Source organism: Podarcis gaigeae, assembly GCF_964106915.1.
Source record: "Podarcis gaigeae genome assembly, chromosome: 9".
Taxonomy (NCBI): Eukaryota; Metazoa; Chordata; class Lepidosauria; order Squamata; family Lacertidae; genus Podarcis; species Podarcis gaigeae.
This window is the reverse complement of record NC_139685.1, coordinates 75088581-75113134: the sequence shown is the minus strand read 5'-3', so window position 1 is coordinate 75113134 and position 24554 is coordinate 75088581. Positions and strand designations below refer to the sequence as shown.

Genomic DNA, 24554 nt, shown 5'->3' with positions numbered 1-24554 from the left:
GCCATGCATTTGCATTGTGCAAAGTGCAGAGAGCATGCCACAAGGCGGTCATGGTACATGCACCCAGCAGCATGCGACAGGGCACGGTAGATGTTCCCTGTAATTGCTAAGTGTGACAGCTCTCTGTGACAGCTGTTTTCTAATGGTGCATTCATGTCAAGTTCACTTCCTTAAATAATATAATGAACCTCCTCCAAACCTTGCCCTGTAAACCAAGTGGAACACAGACGCGGCAGATGCAGCATCTGGAATCAGAATGTGAATGTCTTGTTCTGCATTTTTCATGCACCCAGCTTCTCAGGACAGGAAAAGCACCTGCAACTAGCTATGTGCATCTCCAGGTCTCCCTCGGCAACAGAGGATCTTGCATTTGCGAACCCTCCTTGCCTGTGTTGGGTCACGGAGATGCCCCCAGAGGAAGATTTTGTGCTATCTCTTCTCTCTTAAATAAATAAATAAATAAATAAATAAATAAATAAATAAATAAATAATTTCTCCAGCCGCTATGGGCGGCTCCCAACAGAGGGCTACAAACAAAATAAAACTTCGGATGTGAGGGCGATCTGGCTGTGACATCTGTCACCCCATTGATCGCCAGGGTTGATTCGGCTGATCTGGCTGGCTAGGCGGGTGTCCCCTTCCTCCCTCACCGCTCCATGTGCGTCCCTCCCGAAGCTGCGCGCTCGGTGGAAGAGGACAACCATCGCAGATAGGAGTGTACCGTTCTTCGGTCAAGGGTATACGATAGCTGCGCTCCCCTGCTAGAACCTCCAAACAAGCTAAAAACAAAGTAAAACTTAAACATTAAATACCGTAATGCATCAAACATTAAAAGCGTCCCTAAACAGGGCTGCCTTCAGATGCCTTCTAAAAGTCAGATAGTTGTTTATTTCCTTGACATCTGGTGGGAGGGCGTTCCACAGGGTGGGCGCCACTACCGAGAAGGCCCTCTGTCTGGTTCCCTGTAATCTCACATCTTGCAGGGAGGGAACTGCCAGGAAGACCCTTGGAGCTGGACCTCGGTGTCCGGGCTGAACAATGGGGGTGGAGACGCTCCTTCAGGTATACTGGGCCGAGGCCATTTAGAGCTTTGAAGGTCAGCACTAACACTTTGAATTGTGCTCGGAAACGTCAGGATTGGTGTTATATGGTCTTGGCGGCCACTCGCAGTCACCAGTCTAGCTGCCATATTCTGGATTAGTTGTAGTTTCTGGGTCACCTTCAAAGGTAGCCCCACGTAGAGCGCATTGCAGTAGTCCAAGCGGGAGATAACCAGAGGATCCCAAGCGGACGCTGCCTCTTTCTGATCTGCTCCTGTGCTGATGGCGACTGCCTGGGCAGAAAGGGGATTTTTCTGTACATTTCTTAAGGTCATGGTTTTTAGGGCTCGTTCACCACTGCGGCTTACATCTGATCCACCCCGAAGCAGCTGAAACTATTAACCCAGCAAAGCTTTTGTTTGACGTAAGCCCTGCCCTTTAAGCCCCTTTGCGGAAGCCACGGACTGACGCAGGATCGATCAGCCCTCCTCTGTGCTGCTGCTGCTGCTATCGAATGATAGGTCATTCACTGGGAACGGCATGCACCACCGGAACATCTCCAGAGGTTCTGCACATTTTCACCCGTACATATGACATTGGGTACACCTAGCTGCTTTCGTGTGTCCCACCTGCATACCCAGACGCTCTTCCTAGTCCTGGGCCATGGGTTTCACCCTGGCAACACTGCTTCTTGGCACTGCTTTTGCCTGCTTCTTGGCAATCTCCCCCATGAAACTCCTTGAAGGGTTTGTGTTTGAAGTTCTTTGAACATGTGCAGAGTAGAGTGTCTTTGGCAGAGCGCCAACACTACCTCCCTTTCCAACAGAACTGGGAGTAGGTCTGATTTAATTGGGTTTCCCCCCTCTTTACACAGGGAAGGTACGACCCGTGTTCTGTGAGATTACAGTGGTCCCTCGGGTTATGAACTTAATTCATCCCGGAGGTCCGTTCTTAACCCAAAACCGTTCTTACCCTGAGGCATACTTTGGCTAATGGGGCCTCCCGCTGCCACCGTGCCGGCGGCGTGCGATTTCTGTTCTCATCCTGGGTTCTCAACCCAGGTACTACTTCCGGGTTAGCGGAGTTTGTAACCCGAAGTAACCCTAAGCGTTCGTAACCTGAGGTACCACTGTATTGTTGAAATTCAGCACTAGGTGTTTTATCGACTGTAAGGGAAGATGTCATTCATTTTTGATGAAAACAGGAATTGAATTTGTGGCTGTTCGCTTATTCATTCCATATCCATAATGCAATCAATTATGCAAATGATACTCTGTTGTTGTTGTTGTTGTTGTTGTTGTTATTTATATCCTGTTTCTCCCCAGACTGGGACTCAAAGTGGCTTACACAAATTAGAACCACAGAGATGAAATACAAAAAGCTTTTAAAAAAGAAGTTAAAAAGTAATTCAACATACAGTTGTACCTCGGGTTACAGACCCTTCAGGTTGTATGATTTCGGGTTGTGCACCGCGCCGAACACGGAAGTACCGAAACTGGTTACTTTAGGGTTTCGGCGCTTTGCACATGCACAGAAGCGCTGAATCGCGACCTGTGCATGCGAACATGCGGCGCTGCTGGTTGCGAACACTGCGGGTTGCAAACGTGCTTCCCGCACGGATCACATTCACAACCCGAGCATCCACTGTATTTCATTATGTCCTCACCCGCTTTGCATTGCATTTCCTCTGCATTGAAATGAATGCTGTGAAATGTCTTATTGACGACATAATTTACCTTGTTCATTCTGTAAATTATGTAATTTACGTAATTTGGCCACAGTGGACGGCGAGACAAATGTACGTTTTGGTGGAATACCAGCTGCAGTGGAATGGAAGCAGGGTGGAATGGAAAATGATGCTTTCTTACATCTCAAAGGTGTTAAATAAGAATAAGAATGAAATGATTATTATATTTACATACCACCTTTCTTTCCAAGGAGCTCAAAGTAGTGTACACGGTGTAGTGGTTAAGAGCGGTGGACTCGTAATCTGGTGAACCGGGTTCGCTTCCCCGCTCCTCCACATGCAGCTGCTGGGTGACCTTGGGCTAGTCACACTTCTCTGAAGTCTCTCAGCCCCACTCACCTCACAGAGTGTTTGTTGTGGGAAAGGAGAATGTTAGCCGCTTTGAGACTCCTTAGGGTAGTGATAAAGCGGGATATCAAATCCAAACTCTTCTTCTTATATGCTCACAACAACCCTGTAAGGTAGGCTAGGCTGAGAGGCAAGGGCTGGCTCCCAAGGTCCCCCCAGTGAGCGTCATGGGGCTGAGTGGGGATTCAAACTCTGCTCTCCCTGGTCCTATTCCAACACTCTTAACCACGGCGTTGCAGATTGTGTCCCACTGTTTGTATTAGGAGGTTCTCCTCATGGGAAAACAGCTTGTAAATGCTGACAGATTTCATTCTCCCCTTCTCTCTTAAACGGTAACATAGACGTGGCCTCCCTGTTGGGAGAAATCAAGATTTATGAAAGATGTTCAAGATGTTCTGGCTTTTGCCTGGGAGGGATACCCTCTCGCTGTGAAAAAGGGCCTGCGTCCCACATTAGCTCTTTTAAGGAAGGAGCGTGCAGCCAGCGTTTACTCACAACAATAAAAACAAAACAGCCACCCTCGGCCCTGAATGCATTTTGGCACAAAAGCACCATTAAGGACATTTGTTTGGCGTATGTGTCCAGGCGGCTGGCCCAGAAACTGCAATCCTGGCTGCCTTTTGGGAAGGCAGATCTAGCTAATAAATTCCAGAATTAGCAGTAAACAGACCCATTTCCTAGGAAACTCTGGCATGAGGTCGGAGGGGAAATCCCTGCTCGTTTGGCCCCAGAAGATTCTCCACTGCTGTGCTGGACCATGGATGGAAGAGACCATGTGGAAAAGATGGAGAGCAGGGGACCTCGTTTACAGGAATGTGCAAGAGCTACATCGTTTGGGGTCTCTGAAAGAAAAGGAGGTGGCGAAGATCTCCAAAAGGACCTCTTTTCAAACTAAGTGGATGGGCGGTAAAACGGGGAATGCAATTCAGTGTAGACAAATGTAAAGTGATAGGGGGCGGGAACCTTAATTTTGCATATATGCAAATGGGTTCTGAGCTGGCGGTGATGGACCAGGAATGAGACCTTGGAGATATCTTGATGAACATGTCAACCCACTGGGAGCAGCTCTGAACAAGGCAAGTTTGGTGCTGGGGATCATTATAAAAGGAACTGCGAATAATGGTGCCAGAATCCTAACACAGGGATACAGATCTGTAGGGCAACCGCATTTGGAATACTGTCTGCAGTTCTGGTCACCTCACCTGTGCTGGAAACCACAGGAGGAGAGAGGGCTCTTGTGCTCAGATCCTGCTTGTGAGCTTCCAATAATGGGCATCTGGCTGTGTTTTTTCAAAAAAAGGTAAAGGACCCCCGGATGGATGGTTAAGTCCAGTCAAAGGCGACTATGGGGTTGTGGTGCTCATCTTGCTTTCAGGCCGAGGGAGCTGGCGTTTGTCCACAGACAGCTTTCTGGGTCATGTGGCCAGCAGGACTAAACTGCTTCTGGCACAACGGAACACTGTGGCGGAAACCAGAGCGCATGGAAATTCCGTTTACCTTTCTGCTGCAGTAATACCTATTTATCTACTTGCACTGGTGTGCTTTTGAACTACTAGGTTGGCAGGAGCTGGGACAGAGCAACGGGAGCTCACCCCGTCACAGGGATTCGAACCTCCGACCTTCCGATCGGCAAGCCCAAGAGGCTCAGTGGTTTAGACCACAGCGCCACCTGCCTCTGGTTAACCACTGGGAGAACTGGGTGCTGGATGAGATGGGCACCCTTGGGCCTGACCCGTAACACTTGCTGATGACCACATCATGAAAGATGGGTCTATCATTGGGCGATAATTATTATGGACCAAGTAGAATCTCCATCATAAAGGATGGTTGTGGAGAACAAACACATCGACCATCGCCTTCATGCCCGCCTTGAAAATTTCCTAGGTGTCCTAATGATGCTGCTGAACCCCAACTCCCATCAGTGCCCGCTGAGGTCCAGCGCAGAGGGCCTTCTGGCAGTTCCCTCATTGCAAGAAGCAAAGTTACAGGGAACCAGGCAGAGGGCCTTCTTGGTAGTGGCGCCCGCCCTGTGGAATGCCCTCCCATCAGATGTCAAAGAGATAAACTACGTGACATTCAGAAGACATCTGAAGGCAGCCCTGTTCAGGGATGTGTGACATTTTAGTGTATCTTTGGTCTTTGTTGGAAGCCGCCCAGAGTGGCTGGGGAAACCCAGCCAGATGGGCGGGGTACAAATAAATTTTATTATTATTATTATTATTATTATTATTATTATCCCCAAAACTCTGGGCAATCATCCCCCCCAAAAGTTCAAAGCTCAACAACTCTGGGCCCCATTTTCTTAAATTTGAGTCCTGCAAAATATAGGTAGTCTTGTACGGTGGCATGTTATACACGGAAAAATACTGTATAATCCTCCTTCTCCTCAGCCAGAGCTAATTGATTTGTGTGACTTGCCTGCTCATTCATTCTCCCTATACTTTGTCACTGTCTTGATTGTGCAACCACAAGGAACTATGCACGGCAGCACTTCTGCAGGGGAGAAAAAGACAGGGCTGCTTGCTGGAGCAGCTGCCTTAACCTTAATTGCCTGCGTTCTGTCACTTACCTGAGGCTGCTAGCTAGCAAAGCAGTAGGAAAGGAACTTTGCTTTTTTGTTCTTGCTGTTCTGGGCCTGACTCTGTCTTTGTCTGGTGAAATGTCAGAGACTCTGGAGACAGGCAGGAATACAGTGGTACCTCGGGTTAAGTACTTAATTTGTCCTGGAGGTCCGTTCTTAAACCTGAAACTGTTCTTAACCTGAAGCACCACTTTAGCTAATGGGGCCTCCCGCTGCCGCCGCGCCGCTGAAGCACGATTTCTGTTCTCATCCTGAAGCAAAGTTCTTAACCTGAAGCACTATTTCTGGGTTAGCGGAGTCTGTAACCTGAAGCGTATGTAACCTGAAGCATATTTAACCCAAGGTACCACTGTACCTTCCCCCTTGCCCTGTCTTTCTATACGGTGTAGAAATATAAATGCTCCGAAAAGTACAATAGATAGTTTGCCGCAACGTGGCATTGCCACGCAGATGCATGAAAACAGATTCTAAGATTTTGCAGCAGTGAATTTGCTCCCGTGAGCCAGTGATTGCAATCGCAAATGTACCGAGTCAGACAAGAAACAAAATGGATTAGAAAGATTTGCTTAAATTGCAGCGCAGGAACAATGAAAATAAACTCACCCAGCAATATCTGAAATATAAGGAGAGAACATAATGCATGAATGAAACAGAGGAGGGCGATTTGTAAAGGGAAAGCATTGTTAGACTAGCAAATAAAGTTTTTCTTTATTTGAAAAATGGTTATTATGCCCTGATTGAAAACCTCCAGAAAAATCCCTTCCATCAGTTCCGATTAGTTAAAGGTTTACTAAACTGCCTTATAGCAGTTTAACCTGAAGATTAAGGAGTGGGTTTGGATTATAGCTTGCGTGGACGAATGAGGAAAGTTGAGAAAGATGAAACGGTTGAACAGGAGCCCAAATGGCACAAATCGGAAAAATTAGTTCAGGAAAAAATAGAGAAGTGTTTAAAATTGAAAAAAGTGAAGCCTAAGACTTACAGAGGAATAAACAGAAAGTAAAATGAAAATGAGGGGAAGCAAAAACCCTATAAATCTTGCATCTGTTTCAGAACTGTTCATCCTGGCTCAGGAAAAATGCCCAAGATCAGCTTCTGGAGGTAAATGAGTTTCTTATATTCTGAGTCACTTTTTTCTCTTGCCCCATTCCCCCCACTAAAATTCACTTCTGTCTTGGCAAATGATGCATTGAGGGCAGGCCCCTGCTAAAAGCAGGTGTTTTGCTTTAGATGATTTTAAATTATTTTGGGGGAGTGACATATTCCCAAGCTTAATCTGGGCGAAGGAGTCTCCCGAAGGCCACTCTAAGCTGCTAATGAACCTTCTATCTTCACCCGGCCTCGTGATCTCAGCTTGACTAAAGCCTCGCCAAGCTTTCTGCTTCCAGGCAGATGGAGAGACTTTTGTGCCTTTGAAGGAGACAGCTCTGCCTGCTTAAAACCGTGAGCCACAGCACTCTGGAGCAATGTTTGCTCCCACTTCGTTCCTGGAGATTCTCTTCTGCCCTGCAAGCAGACACACGTCTCCGGAAAAGAGCGGAATAACAGGATCATGGGATTGGAAACGGCAGTCTATCGGAGATGCCATCAGGTTCAGAGGTTGATCATCTCCTGTGCTTGCAGAAGGTCTTGGGTTCAATCCCAGGCATCTCCAGGTGGGCCTGGGAAAAGGCTTCCTGGCTGAAACCCTGGAGAGGGCTGCTGCCAGTCAGAGTAGATAGTATTGGGCTAGATGAGCCCAATGGTGTCACTCTGTATTCTGCAGTTTCTTATTCCGATTTCTGGGCCTGCTTTTCCGTCTTGCTTCTAGAATGGAGAGAGGCGAACAGCCTAATTTGAGCTCAACAGACACCAGCCCAAGAGCAGCCACATCAACCTCAATGCACCCTACTTTCGCCTGCTTGCTCGTTTCATTTATTTGTAGAAAACTGTACCGCTTAATATAATAAAGTCTCTCCAAGCAGTTTGTGTTAAAGTGCTTTTAAAATAAAAATAAAATGCAGCAAACGTTTCCTGAAAACTAGATCAAAAACAAAGGAAAAGTGCATGTCACCCGTAAAACTGAGCCCTGTACATACCGGAACAACTGCCTCACGTAATGTGCGCGAGAAATGTCAGCCTTTATGTCCCTGTCTAATTTAATTCCGTGGGATCAGTGTTGGGTTTCCTTCGCGTTGTTTACCCTGAGGCTTTGAGCTCTGTGTGAGCTGGCCGGCCATTCTCCTCTCCCAGGCTCCCAACGCTTGTTGACATTTGTCTCATGCTCTTTTTCGATGAAAGGGTATATTTGGTGTGGCAGGAGAAGAACCTGGCTGCTGGGCCAGACCAAAAGCCTGTTTGGTCCAGCATTGGATTCTCAACCAGAGGCAGACCAGAGGCTGGTGGAGGAACCTGCAAGGGGCACATGGACAGGGCAAGAAGAGTATAGCATCTAGATCAAGGGAAGTAATAGTGCCACTGTATTCTGCTCTGGTCAGACCTCACCTGGAGTACTGTGTCCAGTTCTGGGCACCACAGTTCAAGAAGGACACTGACAAACTGGAACGTGTCCAGAGGAGGGCAACCAAAATGGTCAAAGGCCTGGAAACGATGCCTTATGAGGAACGGCTTAGGGAGCTGGGCATGTTGAGCCTGGAGAAGAGGAGGTTAAGGGGTGATATGATAGCCATGTTCAAATATATAAAAGGATGTCACATAGAGGAGGGAGAAAGGTTGTTTTCTGCTGCTCCAGAGAAGCGGACACGGAGCAATGAATCCAAACTACAAGAAAGAAGATTCCACCTAAACATTAGGAAGAACTTCCTGACAGTAAGAGCTGTTTGACAGTGGAATTTGCTGCCAAGGAGTGTGGTGGAGTCTCCTTCTTTGGAGGTCTTTAAGCAGAGGCTTGACAGCCATATGTCAGGAGTGCTCTGATGATGTTTCCTGCTTGGCAGGGGGTTGGACTCGATGGCCCTTGTGGTCTCTTCCAACTCTATGATTCTATGATTCTAAGAACACTCTTCCCACTGTGATTTCCCAGCAACTCGCATTCGGAGGCACGCAGTCTCTGATCCCGGAGACGGCATGCCGTTAACGTGATCAGTAGCCATTGTCTAGTCACTTTTTAAAGCCATCTAAGATGGTTGCCATCACTACCGTGCTTCCTTTATTCTTTCCCCGAGTCTTCCATCATTCAGCTGCATGGAATGACCCTGTTGGGTCTTCATAGCATGACAGAAGGAGGAAAACCTCTCTGTAATATCCAGGCATAGTTTTATGTATCAAGCCCACACCCTTCTGCCCAGGCTTCAACCCTCAAGGTCCTTGGTCCTCACTTCACACCTTCCTCCTGGCAGGAATGCATTCTTCAGCTGGAATGTGCCCTTTTGTCAGATAGAGGTCGTCTCCAAACCATTCCGTTCCCACCATTTTATTATTCTGGGAATTGTGATAGTGTCTCTTGCTTGGGAGATAAGTGCTTGTGTGCTGTTGGGGTAAAACCTTTGTGTGCAGGATGGAATGTACCCTGCAGCCTCTGTTCCCAAGTTTTTCTCTCCCCGAGCCGCTTGAAAATTGCTGACGGCGGAACACTTAATTATTATTTTATTTTTTCCTGCCTGTCGCAGCAAGTGCAATGTACTAGATGCTGCATGGTCTGAAATCCCATCTTAATGGCTTCTTTCGTTTCTTATGTATTGCATTTTATCCATAGGATTCAAGTGGCAATGCAATGTAAGATGCAAAATAAAAATGCAATTGCGTGTCGAGGAACCCCAAGACACCCTTGAATAAAAACATCGTTTTGGTTTGGGTTTTTGGCATAATTTTTGGCCACAACTTTATTGAATTACAGTATGTGAATGGTTGCTTAGGCATTGGTTAGCAACAATCTGTTCCCACTTGGAAGTAGGAACAGAACTGACAACCACACCTGTGCGGAAGTGAGTAAGGGTAAGCAATTTTGGGGAGAGAATAAAGGTGGGTGCCAGGCTCTCACCTCTCCCCAAATGCTCCCTGGGGCTCTTGTGTGGCCCTAGCCCTTTGCCAGGGATACGGACAAAAGCATGGCGAGCCCCTGGATTCCTTTAACAGAATACCTTTGCAGCAGCAGCATTGATGGGGCAGGCACAGCCAACCACATCCCCTCCACCAACCCAAAAATTAACCAATGCCTAACCGCAACCTTACAAGTTGTGACGATTTGCTACGCAGTTGGCAAAACCCAAATGGCACCAGCCAATCAGCCAAGTGGTAAAATTCCTACCAGGCCCCCGCTCCAAAGCAGACGACCCCATGACAGGCATAGCAAGGTCAACGCAAACAAACCCTAGGGAGGGTGGGCGGGTAATCCGATGCACGCAGCGAAAAGAGGAAGCTCAACGCTGCGCACAGGGACCTATATAGCACCCCTGTCAATCAAATAAAATTGCAAGAATCAATTTCCCCCAGCAACATTGGAGGTGCCCAAATCCGTGGCCGTCCAAACTAACCCGCCCAGCAACAGGGGCTGTCATTGGTTGCTCCCACCGCAACACGTGCTGTCCAAGAAGGAAAACCCCTTTAGCAATCAATAGGGATATTTAACGCGGTGGATATGCGTGGATGTTCCATGGAACTTGCAGACCACTTGGGGACCCCCTGTCTCGTGTACAAACCACATCCATTGAGCCTCCCAATTCCAGAGCCACACCTGCCCCCCACCCAGCAGTCCCCCGATTCCTGGGTCATGAGGTAGACTAGGGCTGCAAGCTTTAATTAACTGCTAGATTAATCACTGAGAATTGCTCCCTCTATGTGTGTTTTTAATTGCAGAGTGAACCTTGCCTCGCAACTGATAGGCAGAGTTGGGATTGTTCAGCAGTTATCCCTTTCAATCTGCAGAAACTCATTTCATTTTCCTTATGCTAACATAGTTGGGGGCGGGGAGCAAATTAAAGATGTGCGGTTTGGGGCAGGGATCCTTGTTCCCTAAACCACCTGCCAGTTTTGCATTTCAGGGTGAGAGATGAGAATGACTTCCTTCTAGCAATCCAAAACCAGGGGCAACTGAATCTGACAATGATCAGATGAAAACTGGAGCCGACACAATCTCTTAAATCTGGATCTCCTACAATACTTGTTGGTTTTGCTGATGCTGCTTTGATGTGTTACTAATAATAGGAAATCATATTCTAGGTTCCTCAACATGACAAAGCACACTTATCAGGAAGTAAACGCTCCTGAACTCAGTGTGACCTCATTCCGGGTAGATGTGTTGAAGACTGGGTTGCAGATTATCTCCCAGTCGAAAAGCAGCAACTCCCTTCCTCCAGCCTCCTTACAAAAGCGTCTTCAAAAGATTAGGATACGAAATCAAATCACTTAACTAGTAAATGGCTGGCTAAAATCCGCAAGCGCTCAAGTTCAGTTTAGTTCCGCCTTTGTGTGGCTTTTGATGTTATAATTTGATGTGTCTTTTTTTATTCCTCGTATCAGTTGCAATAACTGTTGTTGTGGAAAGAAAGAAAAATCTGGTCAAAGAAAGTGTTGGAAGGGACTCTGAGGATCATCTAGGCCAGGCACCCCCAAACTCAGCCCTCCAGATGTTTTGGGACTACAATTCCCATCATCCCTGACAACTGGTCCTGTTAGCTAGGGATGATGGGAGTTGTAGTCCTAAATCATCTGGAGGGCCGAGTTTGGGGATGCCTGATCTAGGCCAGCCTTTCTCAACCCGTGGGCCCAGATGTTGTTGAACTACAACTCCCATCACCCCTGGCTAGCAAGGCCAGAGCTCAGGGATGATGGGAGTTGTAGTCCAACAACATCTGGGTACCCACAGGTTGAGAACCGCTGATAGGCCAAGGTTTCCCAAACTTGGGTCTCCAGTTGTTTTTTGAATTACAACTCCCATCATCCCTAGCTAGCAGGACCAGTGGTCAGGGGTGATGGGAATGGTAGTCCAAAAACAGCTGGAGACCCAAGTTCAGGAAACCCTGAATTCTAGTCCAACCCCTGCCTGCAATGCAGGAATATGCACCTGTCCCTTATGGGAACCAAACCTGCAACCTTCGCATTATCAGCACCTTGCTGTAACTAGCTGAGCTATTCCTCACCACATCTGTCTTTCATCTAAAGAAAGAAGATAAGCTAATGATAAAGGGAATTTTTTAATCGTTAAACTGGGATCCTCCCCAGAGCTGCAGCGATAGCCTTATCTTCCTCCTGGAATTTGCCTAATCCTTTTTTAAAGCCACCCAAATCAGTGGCTATCAGTGGATATTGGTTAGGAAGCATGGGTTCTATGCTAGCTCACCATATTGGATGCGATTACTGCGCATTCCAGCGTACCTTCTCTTACGTCCTGCTTGCAGGCTCCCATCCCATAATCATCTGGTTGTCCGTGATGGGAAACGGGGGAGTGGGCTAGAACGATCCAGCTGCGCCCTTTTAATATTTTTCTGCTAAACCTTCACAGCAAACAAAAGAGAACAAGACAAACCTAACACATGACAAACTATCCATTATCCAGGTCATTCCCCGCCAGAATTTAAAACAAAATTTAGAAGCTATAGCCAGAACCTTGTTGCGGTTAATGAGTAGAAATTATATCTGTTGCTGATCTGACCCATGTCCAGGAGGGGCCTTATCTAGCCAGCGAAGAAATGTGCTCCTCTATTCTGAGAAAACTTGGAGAACAAAAGGCGGGTTGTGTGGGGTGTAATCTTAAGTGGTTCTCAGCCCCCAGGTGAGGCAGAAGGTATTTTCCAACGGAGCAATGAACGTTTTGCAGGTGCAAGCACTTCCCATCGCAGGGATGGGATGGGAAATTTTCAGGCATGGGACTTCCTGGGGGCTCTCGCAGAAGCGCTGCTTGGGGGCCCTGTGTCGCAATGGCTAACCTCTGATCTTGCCAAACCCGCTAGGGGAGAGACTGCAATCTGCATGTTAAGGGGTGTGTGGTGTGTGGGACAGGGACTGCAGGCGACTTGCTCCAGGCCCTCTGAGAAGAATGCGGCTGCTGGCACGTCACCAAGGATGCTCTCTGGCTATGTGAGCAGAAACAGACCTCTGCATAAAGCCAGAAAGGGGCAGTGGTCTGTAAAAAAAAAATTGATGCCTCCATGCACAAATAGTTTGCAACGCAGGAGTGGGTGTTTTGTGGCCAGCTGTCCATGGAGGTACCAGAGTGGTGCATGCTCTGGTTATCTCCCGCTTGGACTACTGCAATGCGCTCTACGTGGGGCTACCTTTGAAGGTGACCCAGAAACTACAACTAATCCAGAATGCGGCAGCTAGACTGGTGACTGGGGGCGGCCACCAAGACCATATAACACCGGTCTTGAAAGACCTACATTGGCTCCCAGTACGTTTCCGAGCACAAATCAAAGTGCTGGTGCTGACCTTCAAAGCCCTAAACAGCCTCGGTCCAGTATACCTGAAGGAGCGTCTCCACCTCCATCATTCTGCCCGGACACTGAGGTCCAGCGCCGAGGGCCTTCTGGCTGTTCCCTCACTGCAAGAAGCCAAGTTAAAGGGAACCAGTCAGAGGGTCTTCTCGGTAGTGGCACCCGCCCTGTGGAACACCCGCCCACCAGATGTCAAAGAGAACAACAACTACCAGACTTTTAGAAGACATCTGAAGGCAGCCCTGTATAGGGAAGCTTTTAATGTTTGATGTATTACAGTATTTTAATATTTTTTTGGAAGCCGCGGTACGGCTGTCACATTTGGGGGCTGGCATTCGTCCGTCTCGGGAGACAACGGAGGAGTGCGCCTTTGGGGGTGAGGTCAAGCTGTTGGCAGACTGCAGCACCTGCTGCGGCTGCAGAGACCGATGCAGGAGAGACGTGTTTCGTTGCAGCCGGGGCAAAGGAAGGCGTCCAGTTGTGCAGATGCACCGGGGCGTTTCTTCTCCCAGCGGTCATTCCTCCTCTGGTCCTAGAAATGGGCCGTATAAATGGCAAAACGAGAAGAGCCCTAGCTCAGAGGGAGCTCATCTCTTTGCACACAGAAGCTGGGTCCAACGGGTTAGGAATGTCTCCAGCCTCATGCCCTGGAGTGCTGCTGCCGGCCAGTGTAGCCAATACAGTGGTACGTCGGGTTAAGTACTTAATTTGTTCCGGAGGTCCGTTCTTAAACTGAAAGTGTTCTTAACCTGAAGCACCACTTTAGCTAAAGGGCCCTCCTGCTGCCACGCTGCCAGAGCACGATTTCTATTCTCATCCTGAAGCAAAGTTCTTAACCCGAGGTACTATTTCTGGGTTAGCGGAGTCTGTAACCTGAAGCGTATGTAACCCGAGGTACCACTGTACTGTGAAATAGTGGTCTGACTTGAGCATAAGGCAGTGTCCTGTCTAAAGGATCACAGAGAAAAAAGCCTTCAATGTTTTACGGGTCCTGGTCATAGCTGTCAACGTTTCCTTTTTTAAAAGGGAAATTCCCTTATTCCGAATAGGATTCCTCACAAGAAAAGGGAAAAGTTGACAGCTATGTTCCTGGCGGCTGCATACTGCTTCGAGTTTCCTAGTACTGCCTAAAGATGTTGAGGATTGAACTTGGGACCTTTTGATTTATTATTTGTACCCCTCTCATCTGGCTGAGCATCCCCTGCCACTCTGGGCGGCTTCCAACAAAATATTTAAATACCGTAATGCATCAAACAATAAAAGCTTCCCTAAACAGGGCTGCCTTCAGATGTCTTCTAAAGGTCTGGTAGTTGTTGTTCTCTTTGACATCTGATGGGAGGGCGTTCCACAGGGCGGGTGCCACTACAGTGGTACCTCAGGTTACAGACGCTTCAGGTTACAGACTCCGCTAACCCAGAAATATTACCTCGGGTTAAGAACTTTGCTTCAGGATGAGAACAGAAATCATGCTCCGGCGGCACGGCGGCAGTGGGAGGCCCCATTAGCTAAAGTGGTGCTTCAGGTTAAGAACAGGTTTCAGGTTAAGAATGGACCTCCGGAACGAATTAAGTACTTAACCCGAGGTACCACTGTACTGAGAAGGCCCTCTGCCTGGTTCCCTGTAACTTGGCTTCTTGCAGTGAGGGAACTGCCAGAAGGCCCTCGGCGCTGGACCTCAGTGTCCGGGCAGAACAATGGGGGTGGAGCCACTTCTTATACATTTTAGCAAGTCTAAAAGTTAAAGGGACCCCTGACAGTTAAGCCCAGTCGCAAACGACTCTGGGGTTGCAGTGCTCATCTTGCTTTACAGGCCAAGGGAGCGGGGTTTGTCCACAGACAGTTTTTCCGGGTCATGTGGCCAGCAGGACTGAGCTGCTTCTGGCGAACCAGAGCACCGCACGGAAACACCGTTTACCTTCCCGCCGGAGCCAGATTAGCTCAGTTGGTTAGAGCAGGGTGATAACGCCAAGGTTGTGGGTTCAATAGCCATACAAGCCACCTGCATATTCTTGCATATTCCTACATGATCCTCTGGGTTCCTTGCATCTTTACGGTTTTACAAATGCAGGGAAACCTGCCTGTCTTTTTCCCACCTGGTTGGCCACTGTGGGAACAGGGTGCTGGACCTTTGATCCTGCAAGGGGCTTCTGATATTCTTTAGACAGTGCATCTCTTCTTTGCACAGTCCCACTGTTTGTTTGTGTCTTGCTTTTCTACTTGGCTCTGCCCTGGCAAATATATCGGTCAGTTTGTACCACTTCTCAGATACCTTTCCCCCCTCACACTGGTGGACCTGGTGCTTAGCTCCCCAACATACATGCCAACCTCTCCCCTCCCCCCAAATTGAAGAGCTGCTGTTGCACTTGGGTCCATCTTATTGACATCCCATAATGCGCGCCTGGTTGGCCACCATGAGAACGAGATGCTGGGCTAGATGGGCTGCCGACCTGATCCTGCATGATTCTTAGAATCATCGAATTGTAGAGTCGGAAGGGACCACCAGAGTCATCTAGACCAACCTCCTGCAAAGGCAGGAATCTTGCCCAACGTGGGGTTCGAACCCAAAACCCTGAAATTACGAGTCTCATCATGCTCTGCTGACTGAGCTATCCAGGTAAGACTTCACATCCCTAATCCACAAAAGCTTTTCCCACAATATATTTGATAGTCCTTATAAGGTACCGCAAGACTCATTTGGGCTGCGGTCACTGGACTCGCCTGCAGCGATGGCTGCTGCCCGTTGGGACTGGAAAGGGGGGGGGGAAGGACCACAGCAGGCGGAGCCAGCGTGAATGAGAGGCGGAGCCACAGCTCAATGAGAGGCGGAGCCAACTAATGCTAGTTAATACCCCCTATCCCCCTGCTCTTTGGCGAGGGGCACCACTCTCCCACTTGGCAGTTCCATATCTAGAGGGAAATAAGGAACCCAAGAGTCCCACAGGCTGAACCAGTTCTTCAAAGGCAACACAGAGGAGGAGGTTGATTCCAGCCAGCAGCGCCACCCCCTGGTTGTAAGTAAGTACCAAAGCAAGGCAGGTGCAGGCAGGTGGGCTGAGGTTTGTTGGGCAGCTGGTTGCCCTGATAAATTTACAAGGACCCTACTGGTTGCAGTGGTGAACTCTGATCTCTGCAAATGCAAAATGTGCATTTTGGGAAGCTGTGTCAATTACTTGGGAAGGTCAAAAGCTGATAAAAAAAATCACTCCAATTCCTTCCTTCCTTTTCTTTTTCCTTCCTTCCTTCCTTCCTTCCTTTCTGTTGCAGAGAGTTTCTTTTAAGAGCAGTTGAGAGTCTGAACTGGAGAGGGTTTTGAAGGAGTCTCCAGGTCCGTTCTTCTCTTAAGAGGCAGTTTGGGATCTGTTGGGTGCTGGGCTTTCTTGCAAAGAATACTGGGTGGGTTGGATTTTGGTATCTGTCTGTCTGTCTGTCTGTCTGTCTGTCTATCTATCTATCATCTATCTATCTATTTCATTTGCATCCCACCCTTGCTCCTAGTGGAGCCCAGGGTGGTAAACAGAGTAAGTTGGTAGCTCATAAAACTCTTAACCTTGGGATCATGAATTCAACCCCATAGATCCCTGCATTGCATGGGGTTTTGAGTAGATGACTCTCGTGGACACTTCCAACTCTACAAATCTAAGAACTCTCCCAGCAGCCAGCAAGGCCAATCAGGAATAAGATGGTGAGAAGTGTAATCTGCAAGCATGTGGAGGCCTGTGGGGTCCCTTTTTCCTCTGGAGCACAGTGGCTCCTCTCCCTTCCTCCTGAAATCCAAAGACAACCAACGGAAGCTGAATGTTGTGCTTTTCCACTCATTGCATAGTTAAATTATGAAACTCACACCTGTTTTCCCGGTATTTTTGTAAAAAAATAATAATAGCTCAACAACTTTGGGGTTGGTCAAAAAAAAAAAAGCCCAACAATTTCGGGGTATCCTGGCAACCCTAAAACCATTTTGAGGTTTCCACACTTAAACAATAGGTAAATAATAAGGGAAAATAAGCGTGCTCCCCAGAGATCCTAATTCCAAAGGGAAGCTGCAACAACCGAGATACGCAGGGCGTCTCCCTTCTTATCCGTGCAAAACGAATTATTATTATTTAATTTGTATACCACCCGTCACCCATAGGCATAGGCGCCAACTCCTAGGGGCCGAGGTCCTTTCGCCGCCCCTAAAATATTTGAGGGAGTGGGTCCCCTCAAAGTTAATAGGCATTACAAATGGTGTTCGTGCGTGATCTTGTGATCGATTATTTTGGGTGGGGCTTACACGGCCCCCTCCATGGGTGTAGCCAGGATTTATGATGGAGGGAGCAAGCCTTATGGTAGGGGGAGCAGAACCTCAGTTACTTAAGCATTTTTATTGATTTCTGTTGATTTGGGGGGCATCTGCCTCCACTGCCCCCCCTTGGCTACGCCCATGGCCCCCTCCCCAACATTTTATCCAAGTCGGCACTCTGCCCGTGGATCTCAGATCAGTTCAAGGCGACTCTGTATCCCCCTCCCCATCCCGGGGCGCAGCCTTCCTGGGCGAAGAGGCGCTGGGTCCTGCTCGACGGCTGCTGCGCGCAATTGCGCCTCCTTTTGGAAAGCGCCCCTAGGGGGCCCGAGCGCGCCAGGGGCGAGGCGCCCCAGGGTGCGGGCGCAGCGGGAGGTGGCGGGGGCCTCTCCTCCCTCCGCCTCCCACGCCTCCTTGGGGGGAGCCTCGCCGCGGGAAGCGCGCTAGGACCGGCGCGGGAGGGAGGGAGGTGTGTCCCTCGGCGCGGCTGCTGCTGCTGCCGCCGCTTCTGCTGCGCCTCCGCCGCCGCCTCCTCCTGCTCCTCCTCGGCCGTCCCTTCCCCTTTCCACCCTCCGCAACCCGGGCCGATGCGCGGGCGCTTTCAGTTCGGGCTGCTCTGCTCCTTCCGACGGCGGCGGCGAGGCGGCAGGCGTGGCGCGCCTCGGCGATGGTGTGAAGCGCAGCCCCGGAGCGGCGGCGGTGGCGGTGGCGGCGATGGCAACGGCGAGGCGCGTCTTCCACCTCCAGCCATGCGGTGAGCGCCTGCTTTTGCCGGGGCGGGCGGAGGCGGAGGCAGGAAGGAGCTCGGGCAGCCGCAGCAGCCGGCGAAGGTGCCCCTCGCCCGGCGGGGTCACGGGCCAGCTGCTGCAGCTCGCTTGCAAAGTTGCAGCTCCTCCCCGGAGCGCCTTTTTTGCAACTGCGCGCTCCGTCCGGTTTCTGGGGGGGCAGACACTCCCAGCCCTTCATAAAAGAGGGCTGACGGTTCCCCCCGCTCCCGCAACTTTGGGAAGACTTCCTCACCCCCCGAGAAGCCCACAAAACCGTCTCCCCCCAGTTTGGCTTTTGCACGGCTTGCTGTCGTGCTCTGCAAAGTTTTGCAAGCGAGCGAAAGAGACGAGCTCGCTTTGCGCGCGCAGAAGGGGAAGCAAAAGGGAAGCGGCCCTTTTTTGACAGGAGGATGGAGGGGAATTTAAACAAAAGGGAGGGCAGGTCTCGCTGCGCGTAAACAACCCCGAGCAAGAAGGCAGATCCTGTACTGGCCCAGGTCAAGGTGTTTTTTTGCGGCTGGGGAAAGGGGCACATACAAAAATTGAAGGGTTTGGTGATGTCGGGGGGGGGGCGCTTCTTCTTGGCCAGCCGCAACTCCCCAAAGATCTGCGGAGCGAGCAGCGAGCTCTCCTTTTTGCTCCTAGCTTAAGGGAACGAGAGGTTTGAAGCCTTTGTCAAATACTGGGTTTTCAAGCTATTGTTAGTGAAAAGGGAGTGCTGTTTTGGCAACATCCAGCGGTATTTTCTGTACTTGACTTTTTGAAGACAAAACAAAACATAATGGGCTTTAGTTGCTGCAATTGCTCTTGTTGAAATAAGGTAGTTGATGGTCTTCGAGTTATTTGCAAGCGAAACAGAGGCAGTGGATGTTGTGCAATTCAGTTTGTTTTTGGTTTTTAAAGCGGTTATCAGCACTTCCTTGAGTCTTTTGTTTTGTTTTTTTTGAGGTTGCTGGGTTTCTCCCCCTCTCTCCTCCCTCGCCTCCCTTTCCTTAGAAGCAAAGTGGCTCCGGTATAATCTTGTGGGGGGAACTTCTCCATCGTTAGACCATTGGAGTGAACGGGGCGATTCTTATCCCTACTTTTGCAGGATGCAGAAATCCCATTCATTCCCTTTTCTGGCTTTCTGGTTGCTTTGCTCCTCAGCAAAAAGAGCTGTAGGTGGCAGAGCAGTTCAGCTCATTGGGGACTCACAAATCTTGACCGCTGCAAGCATTTCCTGTAAGGTGTCCAGTCCCGGGATGTGTGTGGCTGACCAATATATGGGTTGCAAAAGGTGCCATAAATTCTACGAGGCCCTTTCCAAACAAGTGGACCCGTTCTCTTTTTATAGCCACAGTGGTACCTCAGGTTAAGTACTTAAATCGTTCCAGAGGTCCGTACTTAACCTGAAACTGTTCTTAACCTGAAGCACCACTTTAGCTAATGGGGCCTCCCGCTGCTGTCACGCCACCGGAGCATGATTTCTGTTCTCATCCTGAAGCAAAGTTCTTAACCTGAAGCACTATTTCTGGGTTAGCGGAGTCTGTAACCTGAAGCGTATGTAACCTGAGGTACCACTGTATATTCTTTGCCTCTTGTTACTAGAAGTACCTGTCCTGGGGTAGCCACAATATCGGAACACAAGTGGACCTCTGGGGTTATCCAGCTGAGCATAAAGACAAGTGTTTGTGTTGATGATGGTCAACGCTAATTATCTGATAGCCTTTGATGTTTGCAGCTTCTCGTACTTCATGTGAAACTCTCAGCTTTTTCAGGTTGTATTCTGCAGCTGCTAAACCAGATGAGGGTTTGAGCCGACGAGTCTCAAAACCTTGCTGTATTAGGGATTTCCCCTGCATGTGAAGACAGGCTCCGTTGTTGTAAGTGGATAAGAACGGTAGTGGGTCCAGTGGTCAAGAAGGTGGTTTTTGCACTTGCTGTAGTAGAGGGAAGTGAGGGGCAGGTGGGGCTCATACACCTGGGAAGGAAGCCCTTCTAGGAGAAGGAAAGCTCTGATCCTAAATCTCTGCTGTCTTGTGGGATAGCTTCGGGAGAAGAAAAAGCTAAGGCAGAGCTTTCCAAACTTTTCATGTCGGTGACACACTTTCTAAACATGCATCATTTTGCGACACAGTGGGGAGCGTCCGTGCGACACTCCTAGACACTGCTGCTGACGCACTAATGTGTCTTGAGACACAGTTTGGAATGCTCTGGGCTAAGAAGTACAGAGGTGCCTTGGTTCTCGTGCAGCTTAGTTGTCAAACAAATTGGCTCCCGAACACCGCAAACCCAGCAGTAAGTGTTCCGGTTTGCGAAGCCAAACATCTGACGTGGCTTCCACTTAGCAAGCTCCTGCAGCCAATCGGAAAGCGTGCCTTGGTTTTCGAACAGTTTTGGGAGTCGAACAGACCCCCAGAACATATTAAGTTCGAGAACCAAGGTAGCACTGTGAACCCTACACAAATACAGAGTGGGGTCTCTAAGACAGTTGGATGGCGCATTGTATTCCTCCTTCTGGCAAATCCTGCAGCTAAGTTGGCGCATCTTTCTCTGCTTTCCTTTGGACCAGAGCAGCGAGGCTGAGAGGGGGGTCTTATCACCAGGGCAGTTCAGGGCAGCCCAGGCCCTCCATACACACTACTCAGGCTTGTGTGCCCTCCCGGGGGGGGGGGGTTCACTTTGAAAGCTGCAAACACAGTGGTTTGACTTCACCCCCAGAGGCACACTCCATTGTCACTCGAAACAGATTAGGATTTCAGTTCGAGACATTGAGTCTCAAGGTCGTGGGTTTGAGCCCCATGTCGGGCAAAAGATCCCTACATTGCAGGGGGTTGGGCTATTGCTATTATTTATTAAATTTGTATACCACCCTTCATCTGAAGGGCAAGCCAGTGTGGCAGAATGGTTATAGTGTGTTGGGACTATGACCTGGGAGACCAGGGTTCAAATCCCCACATGAAGCACATTGGGTGACGTTGGGGTGGTTGCCATCTCTTAGCCTAACACTGCTGGTGTTGAGGGTTGAGGCTGCAGTGATGATGAGCTGGTGAGTCACAGCGGAGGTTGAAAAGTGTTGCAATTAGGGAGATCCACAATCACTACTTGGGATGGCGGTGGCATTTGTGGTCGGCCAATTATACTGAGAGAGAAAAGGGGAGTTATCTCTTCAAAACCAATGAATAATATTTCATCAAACGGAGTGGCAGGTGGAAGCTGAGAAAGGTCTAGAATGCTGTCTTGGATTTCTCCCTTGGTTTCTGATAAAAAGGTTTGGCTATGAAACGGGGTTTTAAAAGAGGTCTCGGATTTGTGTTTGCACAATAAACTGTGGTTTCTTGTTGTTGTTTAGTCATTTAGTCGTGTCTGACTCTTCGTGACCCCCTGGACCAGAGCACGCCAGGCACTCCTGCCTTCCACTGCCTCCCGCAGTTTGGTTAAACTCATGTTGGTTTCTTCGAGAACGCTGTCCAACTATCTTGTCCTCTGTCGTCCCCTTCTCCTTGTGCCCTCCATCTTTCCCAACATCAGGGTCTTTTCCAGGGAGTCTTCTCTTCTCATGAGGTGGCCAAAGTCTTGGAGCCTCAGCTTCACGGTCTGTCCTTCCAGTGAGCACTCAGGGCTGATTTCCTTCGGAATGGAGAGGTTTGATCTTCTTGCAGTCCATGGGACTCTCAAGAGTCTCCTCCAGCACCATAATTCAAAAGCATCCATTCTTCGGCGATCGGCGAGTAGCCCACTGGTGGTATATGCTGCTCAGTTGCTGCGGCTTAGCTCTTCTCCTAGAGAGAGCAAGATGAACAAATCGGACCAGCAGCAAACCATGGTTATGTTTAGGAGCAGCCAGCCACTACCAAGTATTTAACCATAACTGGAAGCCAAGGTTAGTTGTGGATTCCGGGTTTGTTCTTTCTGCTTGCATTAGAGGAGAAGGAATGCAAGAGTGCTTGGGCAGTGTCAGTTCTCTGCTTTTTCACAGTAAACCATGGCAAGCCAGAAACCATTGCTTTTCGCAATGCATGAGTGCAGCCTTTATTTTGCAACGTTTTTGAGAGCTGGCTACCCTAGAAAAACTAAAGCTGGCAAACCTGGTGCAGTACTTCCAAGCTGCAGAGCAGCTTTCAGCAGTTTGCTCGGCTGTCTGTACCTGCACTCGAGAGTTTTAATTGTTGGGCACCGACAAGCCCGTAGTCTCTCTGGGAGTGTTCTGGTCTCTTGAAGGCCAAGCAAATTGCCTAGATCCGTGGTACAAACTGAATAAATCTCATACCTGTCCACGCTTCAGGGAATATATTTTCTAACATGCACAGGACGTACTGTTCTGTGCTGATGGAGAGCCGTAAATATCCAGTTTTACATGAGCAGTCATCACTTCCTAAAGCGAAGCCTCTTCTTTGTAGGCGTCACTCCAAAATCTCAGTGCCTAGGATACATTAAGCAGCTCATAGAATCATAGAATCATAGAGTTGGAAGAGACCACCAGGGCCATCGAGTCCAACCCCCTGCCAAGCAGGAAACACCATCAGAGCACTCCTGACATATGGTTGTCAAGCCTCTGCTTAAAGACCTCCAAAGAAGGAGACTCCACCACACTCCTGGGCAGCAAATTCCACTGTCAAACAGCTCTTACTGTCAGGAAGTTCTTCCTAATGTTTAGGTGGAATCTTCTTTCTTGTAGTTTGGATCCATTGCTCCGTGTCCGCTTCTCTGGAGCAGCAGAAAACAACTTTTCTCCCTCCTCTATGTGACATCCTTTTATATGTTTGAACATGGCTATCATATCACCCCTTAACCTCCTCTTCTCCAGGCTAATCATGCCTAGCTCCCTTAGCAGTTCCTCATAAGGCATCGTTTCTAGGCCTTTGACCATTTTGGTTGCCCTCCTCTGGACACGTTCCAGTTTGTCAGTGTCCTTCTTGAACTGTGGTGCCCAGAACTGGACACAGTACTCCAGGTGAGGTCTGACCAGAGCAGAATACAGTGGCCCTATTACTTCCCTTGATCTAGATGCTGTACTCCTATTGATGCAGCCCAGAATTGCATTGGCTTTTTTAGCTGCCGCGTCACACTGTTGGCTCATGTCAAGTTTGTGGTCAACCAAGACTCCTAGATCCTTTTCACATGTACTGCTCTCAAGCCAGGTGTCACCCATCTTGTATTTGTGGCTCTCATTTTTTTTGCCCAAGTGCAATACTTTCCATTTCTCCCTGTTAAAATTCATCTTGTTTGTTTCGGCCCAGCTCATATGGATGGAGTTTGGTTGACAGTAGGGCTGTAAGGCCTTGACCTTCCTCTTCTCTTCCCTCCTCCCTTGTAGAACTTGTAATTATGTACAGGAATGATAATTTGGGGAAGGGCCATAGCTCAGTCATAGAATCGTAGAATTGTAGATTTGGAAGGGACCCTAAGAGTCATCTCGGCCAACCTCCTGCAATGCAGGAATCTCAACACTCAGTTGGTCTCCCATCCAATTTGAAAGCATACTGGACCCTGCTTAGCTTTGCAAATGTGCCAGCAGACTATCCTGAGCTTACATATTCCAATTGTCAGACTCAGGCCTCATCTGTGTTGCACATTTAAAGCTGTATCATAACACTTTAAGTAGTACTGGCTTCCCCCAGAGAATCCTGGGAAGTGTAGTTTGTTAAGGGTGCGGAGAGTTGTTAGGAAACCCATTTCCCCTTTGCAGAGTCACACTTCCCAGAGTTCCCAGGGAAGAGGGATTGATTGTCAAATGAAGGTCGGCGGTTCGAATCCCCGCGACGGCGTGAGCTCCCGTTGCTCAGTCCCTGCTCTTGCCAACCTAGCAGTTCGAAAGCATGAAGTGCTAGTAGATAAATAGGTACCGCTCTGGCGGGAAGGTAAACAGTGTTTCCGTGTGCTGCTCTGGTTCGCCAGAAGCGGCTTAGTCATGCTGGCCACATGACCTGGAAGCTGTATGCCAGCTCCCTTGGCCAATAAAGCAAGATGAGCGCCGCAACCCCAGAGTCGTCCACGACTGGACCTAATGGTCAGGGGTCCCTTTACCTTACCTAACATCACTCAGCACCCTGAAAAAACTAGTTCCCAGGATTTTTTTGGGGGGGCTGCCTCTCTTGGTATGCCTCGCGGAGGACCTTAAGGTCCACAAATGACAATACTATGGAGGTCCCAAATCGCATGGTGGTTAGATTGGTCTCAGCTAGGGCCACGGCCTTTTCAGTACTGGCCCCGACTTGGTGGAATGCTCTGTCACAAGAGACTAGGGCCCTGTGGGACTTGACATCTTTCCGCAGGGCCTGCAAGACAGAGCTGTTCCGCCTGGCCTTTGGTTTGGACTCAGTCAGACCCTTATGTTTCCCTCCCCTTATGGTTTTGATCTATGGGCTACTATTAAAATGAGGCTGCATTTTAAATTGTATTTTAACCTGTATTTTAAATTGGGTTTTTCTTCTTCCCCCTAT

At 49.0% G+C, this 24554-nt stretch overlaps 1 protein-coding gene across 6 annotated transcripts in view; it reads left to right on the top strand.

Annotated features, from left to right (window-relative positions):
• Positions 1–24554, top strand: part of SLC4A11 (solute carrier family 4 member 11) — a 236541-nt gene that overhangs the window by 52905 nt on the left and 159082 nt on the right. The window contains exon 1 of one of the 6 annotated variants that reach the window (XM_083756431.1): positions 17783–18119. The exons of the other annotated variants lie outside the window; for them this stretch is intronic. Coding sequence (XP_083612557.1) covers positions 18080–18119 — 40 coding nt within the window. The 5' untranslated portion in view covers positions 17783–18079. Of the gene's footprint in view, positions 1–17782; positions 18120–24554 lie in introns of those variants that run through there. 6 annotated transcript variants of the gene reach the window in all.